General features: G+C 34.9%; 1 protein-coding gene across 5 annotated transcripts; it reads left to right on the forward strand.

The window, feature by feature from the left end:
• Positions 1-1,253: 1,253 nt before the first annotated feature.
• Positions 1,254-7,953, forward strand: LOC112505184. 5 transcript variants are annotated; one of them, XM_025109135.1, is made up of 6 exons: positions 1,271-1,447; positions 1,973-2,074; positions 2,152-2,251; positions 5,692-5,774; positions 7,041-7,120; positions 7,470-7,953. In XM_025109135.1, exons 4-6 carry the CDS (start codon positions 5,703-5,705, stop codon positions 7,690-7,692), a joined length of 375 nt encoding a protein of 124 aa, XP_024964903.1. In that variant the 5' UTR covers positions 1,271-1,447; positions 1,973-2,074; positions 2,152-2,251; positions 5,692-5,702; the 3' UTR covers positions 7,693-7,953. The 5 variants fall into 5 exon arrangements, with proteins under 5 accessions (XP_024964898.1, XP_024964903.1, XP_024964914.1 ...); XM_025109146.1 differs by having other exon boundaries at positions 2,157-2,251; XM_025109140.1 differs by having other exon boundaries at positions 1,978-2,074.
• Positions 7,954-11,534: the final 3,581 nt, after the last annotated feature.

An 11,534-nucleotide genomic window follows, 5' to 3' on the forward strand; every position in this document is an offset into this window, starting at 1 on the left:
TCCAGTAAGCTGTTTAGTGTTTTTTCACTAAATAATCAATATAATAAATGCTTACAAATACTATTTAAAAATACCAAAAAATTTCCAAAATCAATCTTAATTAAAAACTCACTAGCATAAATCAAGTAGCAACTTTACCAAAATCAGGGGGCAGTGGGTTCATCATCTTCATCCACAATATCAAACACATTTACCAAAAGTAAATCACAGAAACCAAAATTCAAACACAAATTGATGCAGGGGCAGTGTTTGGTACATGCATCCCGTATAAAATGAGAACCAAAGCCTCATCCAAGTAAAAGATTGGGAATAGGAATTCCATCCTAGGTATGGTTTGCTTGTTTATTTTTCTGCAAACACATAACAACTGTGATTACCAATGCAAACAGAAATGCATCTCCATTGCTGCTCAAGTTAAAGTCACAAAAGTTGTTGATGCATCAACTTGAACCTACTAAAATACCAAAAGTAAATCACAGAAACCACCCTAGGTATGGTTTGCTTGTTTATTTTTTCTGCAAACCTTCGACCATTGAGAAGCTTATAACAAAAAAAGATTTCAAGAATTATTTTTGAACAATACTTGCAGAAAACATGCTGGACAGGTTGGGAATTCAAAGGGAAGACACTATTAATCGAGAAGCAACCGTCGATTACGCAGGTGAAAAACCTCGATTGGATATGGAGAGAAGAGAAGCTTACCGTCGATTGGAACAGTGGAGAAGAGAAGAACGCCGATCGTAACTCGCAGACGATGGTCGCCGTTGATGAAGGAAGCGATGGAGGCAGGAACGATGGAGCAGCCGATGTAGGGGAAAAAGGGTAATGAGGGAAAAATGTTTGAGTTCCACTTAGTTCTAGGGGGGTAAGGTAGAACTCGCGTGTCCCACCCTTGTCCTACCTAGTTCTACTTAGTTCCATATTAAGCCACACCAAACGTAGGACAAACGTGTTCTGTCCTGTCCTGTCCCACCTTGTCCAGCGCACCAAAGACACCCCTAATGTTTTCAAGTAATTATCATCATAATATGTTATGAGGGTAGTATTTATGGTCATGATCAGGGCCATAGGCCCAAGCATGAAGCCCAAAGGCATCAAATTTCTAAAGCCCAATGTATTATATATAGGTTCAGTTTTCATTTGGGCCTAAACAAAAATTACCGTTACAGTAGTCCAGGCAGTCCACGCACGTCCATCGACTCTCGCCTCGCCTACCTCGCTCGTCGCTCACACCTCACTCACTCTCAATCGCAAACGGCAAATGCTCTCTCTCTCTGCCTGACTGCCTCTCTCGAGTCTCGACTATTGACTCCGGTCTCCGACTGCCGTCGCCCGTCGGTCTGCGGCTGCCTGCCGGCGTCTCTCGTCGCTCTCTGCGGCTCTGCCTTTCGCTCTCGATCTCTCCACCCTACAGAACAGACTACTGTCTACTGTTGTGACTTGTGAGGTTAGGGAAACTTAACTTAGGGATGTTTACTTTACTTTGACTTACTGTTTAGAAATTAGGGCATGTGAAATTACTTACTTACTTTACTTTCACTTACGTCTTCAGAAATTACTTGTTTACTTTACTTATTTTATTTTTTAAGTTTCTAATTCTTGTTTGATTGCAAAACCTAATAATGAACAGATGCTGTGAAATTGGTCACTTTCACTTACTGTTTAGAAATTAGGGCTGTGAAATTGGTAAACTTCTGTTCTTCTAGATTTTGATTTCTAATGTTTTATGTATAATGTTTATTGTTTACTTTAATCTATTTAGATTAGGGTTATTTTATGATTTCTAATTCTTGTTTGTTATGATCACTTTATGTTTGAATGTTTCATGTTTAGACTTTAGTTTAGCTTATATTAGGATTAGATAATTTAGATTGCTATTTGAAGATTTGATCTTTTGTTTAAATTATGGATTTAGGGTTATTTTGTTTACTTGTTTAGTTTAGGTTATGATCATTTAACTTATTTTGTTTAGTTTAGGTTTACCCAAATGTTAAAACTGTAATCATTACATAGCAAGAGCCAAAACCATAAAAACTTGTTTCTTGTCGACAATAGGTTCATTATGCATTTCATGGTAAGTTGTTGTGTATGTCATCAAACTTATCTGTACCCTGGTAGTAAGATTAATATTCCTTATTTCTTTAATCCCAGTCTAGGTACAGGAAAAGAGGTAGAGGAAAGTAATTTGTTGCAGAAATTATCAGAAGCTTGCATTGTTGATTTCCCTTAGATTGACTTTTCAACTGCACAAGTAAGTTTTTATGTTCATGGGTTTCAACTGAAGTTTTGCTGTTCATGGCATAAGTTCTATACTTTTTATGTTTGTTTAAAGTCAAATGAATACTATTGTTAGTAATTGATCTAGTTGTTCATCGAATCAATCAAGCCTATCTCTGAAGTTTTAGTTCTTCGTGCTATAATTAATATTCAAGTTATCATTTACCGATTTTTGTTCTAATCCCATTAGATTTTGATGCATATTAACACAATTTCAGCAGCTATAATATAGTTGAACAAACCTATAAATGTGCAGTAGTTAAGTGATGATTTGCCCCCACTTGAATGCGCAGTAGCTAATTCACTTGATTGTTCTCCCTTAACTTTGCAATTTTACATATGAAACTCACGATTGTCATTAGTCAAGACCTTAAATATGATTATATGAAACACATGATGGACTAATGGAGTCATGCAATAGCTAGGAGGACAAAATTAGTGAATTAGGAATGAGCCATTGATGTTGTAGAGTGTAAATAATTGAAGAAGAACCAACCAATTAAGTGTTTGGAGTTGGATTGAGAAGGTACGAGTGTTGATTTTGGTTTATATAGAAGACGTGAGATGTAGTAAATGGGACAAGTAGATGAGTTAGTGTTATGATGCTCCTTATTTTGGTTTTGGACAAGTAGATGAGTTGGTGTTTAAACGCAAAGGCTTTAACAACTTGATTAAAGAAACCTTAACATATTATTTTAAGGCAAACACTCAACTATAAGATCACACTTATGAACAAAAAACACTAATGGGTCTCGCGGTCTATGAAGGAAAAAGCTAGACTATTGTAAATTACCACACTTGGATGTTTTTAATTGGGCATCATTTGGACTTTTCGCCGTGGGCATCAAAAATCTCAGGATCGGCCCTGTTGACTGGTATAACTGGATGTTAGATTAATATTAATTCTAGTCTAGCATTTTAGGTATGTTATATTATATGATTATCCTGGATGGACCAAGTGAGAATTAATTTGAACCTAATTCATCATAATCACGTATAATGATTGGACCCTTTGGGTTCTACTAACTGCAGTCTATAGTTAGGCCCTACTAGACAAAAATTGTTGATGAGTATAATGAGATAGTCATATTGTTTCAAGTTTACCTAAAAAATAGGTATGTTATATTCTCATCTTGGATGGACCAATGATATGGTAAACTAAATTTAGCATAATAAAGTATAATGATCGAACCCGTTGTAATATTTCTAATTAGAAAGATGTCAATGTTCCAAGAAAGAAAAATAACACAAGAACACTCTAAGAATCAATGGGTTGATGGGGTATGTTTTTTTGTATGCCCAAGGTGTCTGCATAATTAACATCTTTTTTCATTTACTATCTTCTATCGCTAGTATCTTTGCTTTTGTGCTCTTTCTAGGCCCCCAATCAGGGGCTATTACTTTCATGACACCTCTCTTTCCGAAATATGCCTATCCATTTGTTGGGGCACCGGGTAAATGGTTTTTACATGTATGAGCAAGAACGCAGCCATGCAGGTATATGATTTGTGTTCTAATATCATAAATTGACAACTTGAAAGATTGCATATACGTGCATTCCAGCTTGCTCATATACCGCTATATCATGCACACATGAAAGTTTAAGAAGATCAAACATGCGATATCAACAAGCACCAAATGGAACTATAGAATCATTTCTTCCCATTACCTCAAATTTCAAAGAGATTGGGTTCGCTCACGCTTATTCCCAATGCATTTAAGAATTTTTCTTAGTCTCCTCTGCCTTTGGAAGTCATTTCAGGCGGTTCAGTGGATACCAAAGTGTGTTGTGGTGCTTGTTAAACCACTCGGTTATTATTTTATATCATCTAAATAAATCAATTATTGGGTACTCTCTGCATCCCTCAACACTGAATTTAATGAATTCAACACCATTTGTGGTCAATATGTTGTATCAAGAACATGGAAAGTCAAATCTTGTTCATTGTTTCACATCAAGAAACTCCTCAAGATACTTTGTGGCCATTTTATTTTGACAGGGTTTTCTTAAAACCCATTAATGATATTTTAGTAATACTACACCTTAAAGTTCCTTCAGTTTTTCTAAATAACCTCATTAAGAGCATTTTATGAATAACACAAAACGAAAGTTATGGAGTAAAATTTAGATTTTTTCTGGATGACAATTTTATCTGGTACTCGAACTTGTGCCTGAACTATGGGTTGTTTATACTGATTTAGCTTCGTTCATCTCTTTATGATACAATTTTGTTTAGATTGCAAGCACATTTTTTACTGCTAAATGTCAATCTGTCATGCTTTATCAAATAAACCATGTTTCTAGGTTCATCCAACATTTATTTTAACCAATCGATCTGCCAATTAAGGGTTGGAGACCAACTACTAAAATCAATATCTCAGAAGGATTCGTCCAATATTGAAGAGAATATATATCATTTATGCTTCTTAAAATGATGGTTTTCTTTACATATGAGGCATCTATGCTCCCGAAGTTGTCTTTGTGTGTTCTTAAGTCTTGATTTCATCTGCCTTTGTATTTGTTGAATGTTGAAGTTTTTTAGGCTGTGCCAACTTGGTCAACAAAACCGCTGTTTAAATTCATATGGGGTTATGCTAATGGAGATCCATCACTTTCTTCTCACCTGTTCTCTCCCCCTTCCCTTGTTTGCTTTGTTCTCCATTTCTTCTCACCACATAGTTTTGATCATCAGCCTCCTGCTTCTTTCCTCAAATTGGTGCGCCCTGGTGGTTTTCCTCATCCATCTATTGCATGTACTTCATATGCAATTCAGTAAATCCCTATTATTATCAGTCTGCTGCCCCACCTAGAAAGATTTCTGGGGAAGTATTAACTCTCAAGTCCTTGACTTCTGCCCACTTGAACTGTTAGGCATTACAGGGAACTAGAAAAATCCCTCTTTCACTGATTTTGGTCCTTTTAGCACATTTAAAACTGATGTATTACATATATCTGCTCAAAGTTGATTCCTTCACACAAGCAATGAATCCGTTTTACTGTATATGTTTTTGACAGATAGTAGGTTAGCGCACATCAAGATGGATTTTTTTAAAGAAACAATGTTTTGGTGGAAATATGGTCAAGAACTCCAACGGTTTACACAGAAACCACTTGCTTAATACATGACATTTCTTTGTTATTATTTATTAGCGATCAAGGACATTGAGATCAGATGATGTTTACATTTACATGAGTTTCATGCTAGGTCAACACGTATCACCTGTTCTTTATATTACAGCAATTATAGCACTTAGGTGTGGTCGCAAATAACGTTTGGAACAGTCATCTGATTTGAAGGACTGTTAACTAATTTGAGTAAATGGCAATTGTCTTTTTTGTCAACCATCAGACTCTTAGTTTTTAAAACTACAAGTGCTTACCTTCTGGTTTGATTTTGGACTTTTATTGCTTAGGCTGATTTGCAATGACTACAGAGGAGTCATCCAAGAAAATTGCCCGTCCTGAATTAGTGAAGTTGAATCGAGCATTTAAACTGGTACACTTTTGGTTCTCTCTGTGTATTTATCCATCCAAGAATATAATCTTATATTTTCGCATGATTTCTGTTTTTAACTTACTTTGAATGCAATACTGTTAAATAGAGTTAGATGTTTTGCGTCTCTGGAGCGTCTAAGATAGATTTTTGCAATATTTTAGTAGTTGTCTTTTTTGTAATCTTTGTCTATCATTGTATTTGATTAACATAGTTTGATAGTTGTTATGGTGTAACTTCATCAAATGAACCTTTTTCTTACATGCACTACAATTAGTAGCATGCGTTTGTCCCCATAAGGTCAAGGGTTCGAGTCGTGGAAACAGCCTAGGGGTTGACATTTGAACCTAGTAAGGTTATTCCTTTGTAAGGGAAGGTCACCACTCACCACTTCAACTCACTTGAAGATATTTATAGAATATGGGGGAAAGTTCCACATGAATACTTCCCTGCCAAACTCTTGCTTAGCCATTGTGCCTTGATGCCTCAATTTCAGAGTTTCTCTTTCTCCTCGATCCTCATACAACAACGGGATGTGTATACATGTGAGATGGAGGAAAATATGTTATCGAAATATGTGGTGGGATGAATGCAACCTACAATATTGAACTATGTGAACTATCAGAATATTTGATGAAGTGGAGTTTTATTATATAACAAGGGTAAAATCTGTTTTGATTGCTTCAATCAATGTAGGCTGTTGGAGTCCCACATTGGCTAGACTTGGACCATTTTTCCTGTATATATGTTGAACCTCCCATTTTTCCTCAAGGGCTCTTTTGGAGAGTGATCCGGGGGTTCCACATATTCTAACATAGGTCACAAGTGGAAGATGATAGTTAAGTGACAAAAATATGCTTGATCATATTATACCATTGTAATTTCATTTTGTATAAAAACGCTCTAGTTTTCAGCTTGTCATGGCAGTTCTAAATGATTTGAAGTTCGTTGTATTTTGCTAGGAAAGTCATAAACTTATCAAAATAAGTCCTGTTGTTAAAAGGAATATGTGATTTGTTTGTTGCCCATTCTATCCAAAACTAAACTCCAGTTATTTAGGAATAGAAATTACCTATGCTGTAAAAATCGCGATATATCGTCGATATATCAGCGATATATCGGATATCGGCCCTAGGAAAAATATTTTATGCTCACAACCGTTAATAATTAGCAGCCGGAACAAGATTTGTATGTCTTGATGATCTGCTATCCTGCTTACTCATATAATTTATGCTCACAACCGTCCCTGATGTGTAATTTCTTATGCAGGCTGAAAACTGGGTTAGTAACATGACTAGAACCACAGATAATGAATCAACTCGAGTGGTCTTAGAGGCTCGACCTCCTGGGTTAGTACTCACATTTTACATTCAAAGGTCCTTGCTTGAAAATACATGTTTTAAACAAATTATGATTCCATACCCCCAAAGTTATCCACTAAAACGTATTTGTTTGGGGATTAATCTGATCGAATAAGAGAGATTTAATGGAACAATAGCTCGTTAATGTGTCCACTGTATGTATGTTACAATTAATAATCACACATATACGTTAATAATAGCATGAACAATAAAACCAAATTTGGAATTCACGTAGTTGGACAATTTGCTTTCCTCTAGTATAGAAGACAAAAACATAACCAAGGCCTAAAATTGGGATTTATTTATTCCATCCGTTTTTGACAAATATTTGTTCCAGGCTTGGAATAGGTGCAGTGGTTCCCCGGAAACCGACACTTGTATTGTCAAATGATCCTGTTGAAAGAAAGTTACGTGCACAGTTAGATGCCGGAAAGCGAAAACTTTCCAGAACTGCAGAGGAATCTGAGGTTAGAGATGATGGGAGTAGCGATGAAGAAGACGAAGCTGAAAGCAGAACTAAAGCATTTGCTAAGAAGAAAACAAGTAAAAAACACAAGTAAATGTTGAAATTTCTTGATCACTCTAATTAATATAGAGTGAGGTACGTTTTCCGTCTCCGTGGTTTGTTGAAAATTGCTACTTTCGTCCATGTGTTTTTGAAATTACGGTTTTCATCCATGTGGTTTACAATTTATTGCTTTTTTTGTCCATGTGGTTTGCAATTCATTGTTTTTTTCCCATTTCATTGTTGTTTTCTCTCATGTAACGGAAAACCACTGACGGGAGTTAGCGAAAGGATGAAAACAACAACGAATTGCAAACCACAAGGGTCGAAAAGTGTAATTTTAAAAACACAGGGACAACGTCGTAATTTTTAGCAAAAAATGTAGTTTAGTCATTAATTAATTAATATAGGAAATAGAAAATCCAAGTGAATGAGTGTGCCTGCTGCTGCTGCTGCTGCCTCAAATTAGCAACAACCACAGCTGTGTCTGCACCCATAATGGTCCCTTCTGTAATGTACATGGTTTTCCGTTCTTTTCTGTTTAACTGCATCTTTTTGAAAGTCACCATCTCAATAATCGGAAATTGGTGTAATTTTGTTCACAAGAAAAGGTTTGGAGCTGTCTAATCTTCATCCCAAAAAAGTAGTACCCTGTTTTTCTTCAGTTCCTGTAGAATACCATTGATTTTTCATGCAATCCGTTCGTGAAAAGATGCACAAATCATACATATCTAGAATGAAGACCGTTTTTCAAATGTCAACCGGGTAAGCGCTTACTGTATGAGTAGGATAAGGACTGAGAATCTTAGCGAGTAAGTGAAAGCGGGCAACTCTTACTCGGTTAACACATAGATTCTTAGCTGTTATGTCCTTTTATGGTAAAGAATCTTATCCGTTAAGATAAGTGAGAATGGTGACTATTACAGGTAAACGATCTTTAAATGCATATAGAAGTGATATGCAAACATTTGGTTTGAAAAATACTTAAATGTATATTAATTATTTAAATAGAATAGAAAAAAATGGATTAAAGAAATAAATGTATATTTAATGATTGGTATGGGAAGAGAATGTGAAATGAGAAGAGCAAAGTCTAGTCACAGTCACTAACATGAGTAGAGAGAGAGAGAGAGAGAGAGAGAGAGAGAGAGAGACTGAAAAAGATTTTATGTGGTCAGGTTTCTTGATCCCAGAAGATTCCATCATATGCTATTCGTCAATTATTTTCTCCTCCTTTTCATGGTTCCATTCTCTACAATTATATATCTATATTTACATACGGATTGAGTTTTGATGAGAAGGAAAGTTATGATGTGAAGCGTAAGAAGAGATCTCTAATATTGGATCGATCATAATTGAATGTTAACACTAATGAGGTGCACCATATCTGTTAGCTTCTAAAATGCAATTTATAGATGGGCATGGTATTGAAAGTGATTTTAAGTGTTCAGATCTCTTCTTACGTTTCTCATCTTAAATCATATTCTCAAATGATTCTTCATCTACATATACATATATAGATGAAGAATCATTTAAGGATATGAGTTAAGATGAGAAACGTAAGAAGAGATCTGAACACTTAATCACTTTTATCTCACCTCCACTCCATCCCATGAACTGCAATTTTCACGGGAGTTGATGCGGTGCATCTCGGTGTATTTCATAAGTGTTAATTTTTAGTTAAGATTGATCGAAGGGTGGAGATCTCTTCTTATTCTTCTCATCATAACTTCCATTCTCATAGGAATGCAACCCTACACACACACACACACACACACACACATATATATATATATATATAGAGAGAGAGAGAGAGAGAGAGACAAAGCTGTTTTCGTGAGACACGTGAGACAACTTTTTTACACTTGAAATTTCACAACAAAACATTGTGATTCACAACGTTTTTGCTATAAAGGTTTGGCTTTTTACCTTCACAACATTTTACTGTGAAATTTTAAGTGTAATGAAAGTTGTCTCACGTCTCTCACGAAAACATTCTTGTTTCACGTGAACCCAACCCTATATATATATATATATATGTGTGTGTGTGTGTGTATAGAGAGAGGTGAGTTATTATGCAACCATTTACATTTGTACAACACAATCTCAACCGTTCATTTAATTTGATAAATATGTGATTTCATAAAAGTTTTGATTGTTTTCTAATATAAAGTAGTGATCATAATTAATAAACCTTAATCATATTTCAAAAATATTTAAATAATAATTAATGAACTCTCATCATTTTTATAAATATTTTAATTGATTGGGTTGCATTGGTTATACAAATGCGATGAGTTGCATTTGAAATATACCTTTTATATATATATATATATATATATATAGAGAGAGAGAGAGAGAGAGAGAGAGAGAGTGTGTGTTAGATTCGGGTAATAACTTTAACATTTTGTGAGAACCGTAGGAAACCGATCACGACCGTTGATAATAGCATGTGGCTGTTTTTGTGAAGAGGGCATTTCTACGTTAGGATCAATTTTGTAAGCCTCATGTTGAGGTATGTCAACATCTGTTAATTTATATAAACATTTTCATTTAAGATAAGCGTAATGTATTATGTATGTTAAAGTTTTCATGTTAACGTAAATGAAAATAAATCAAGCAAAATGTTGAATTTTTTTCAAAGTATTAGTGTGCAAATTGTATATATATGTAATTTGGAAGATGGAAGGTAGGTTTGGGATGTTGGGATTACAGTGGAAAGCAAAGGACATGCCTTCATGTGACCTTTTGTTGACTTCTTATGTATCACTTTGGGACCACTTTCCATGTGCAATATTACAACCTACATCTCAAAACCCTTTTTCCTTTTCTTTTTTAATTTAAAAAAAAAACTCTGATTTTAGTTACAACTGAAATGGAAAATGATTACTGAAATTGTATTGTAAATTCAGAATAGTCGGCCAAACCACCTGGGCACTGAGTCCAATGTGAGTCCGATCGCTTGACCATGCTTCATAATTAAAAAAATGAGCACCGTAGAAATACATGCAACTCTCCATCATTTAGGAGAGCAGGGTTCACATCCTTCTGGCCATGCCAATTTGTTGCTACTACGGGGGCTGAAAGCGATTTTTTGAATGATTCATAAAACCCTAACTACTTCTTATCATTTATAACATAGGGTTGGGTTTATGTGAGACCAAGGGTTTTTCGTGAGATCCGTAAGACTAATTTATGTTCATTGATCAACTTTATAAGCTAACGATCTAATGGTCTAAGTGACAATTTTGTGATTATTGAGAAGTCTCGTGGCAATTTTGTGATTATGAATGTTCAGATTATAGATCTAATCTAAGTGTTGAGAATTGGTCTTACGGGTTTCGCGAAAAACCCTTGGTCTCACATGATCCCAAATATATATATATATATATATATATATATATATATATATATTATATGTTATAAGACTTGGGATCATGTGAGACCAATGGTTTTTCGCGAAACCCGTAAGACCAATTCTCAACACTTAGATTAGATCTATAATCTGAACATTCATAATCACAAAATTGTCACAAGACTTCTCAATAATCACAAAATTGTCACCGTGTAACTTTAGACCATTAGATCATTACCTTATAAAGTTGATCAATGAACATAAATTGATTTTACGGGTCTCACGAAAAACCTTTGCTCTCACGTGAACTTAACCCTATGTGTATATCTTATTAAGCAAATTTAGCAAAAGTCTTAAAGTCTTAAAATACTAAATGACCAATATATCCTTTTCACTTTTTCACTTTTTCACTTTTTCACCACTTCCTCTCCTCACATACACTCACCCCCTCATATACACTCACCCTCTGACATTCAACCGATTTTTTTTTAAATTATAATTTTAAATTTACACTTTATATCCCTATAATTAGTTAATTAATT

Source organism: Cynara cardunculus, assembly GCF_001531365.2.
Source record: "Cynara cardunculus var. scolymus isolate 2C chromosome LG 2, CcrdV1, whole genome shotgun sequence".
NCBI lineage: Eukaryota > Viridiplantae > Streptophyta > Magnoliopsida > Asterales > Asteraceae > Cynara > Cynara cardunculus.

Coding starts and splice junctions, on each gene's coding strand:
- LOC112505184 (XM_025109130.1), top strand. CDS start 5,703: ATGACTACAGAGGAGTCATCCAAGAAAATTGCCCGTCCTGAATTAGTG. Junction 5,775..7,040: donor TGAATCGAGCATTTAAACTG/GTACACTTTTGG, acceptor TTTCTTATGCAG/GCTGAAAACTGGGTTAGTAA. Junction 7,121..7,469: donor TTAGAGGCTCGACCTCCTGG/GTTAGTACTCAC, acceptor TATTTGTTCCAG/GCTTGGAATAGGTGCAGTGG.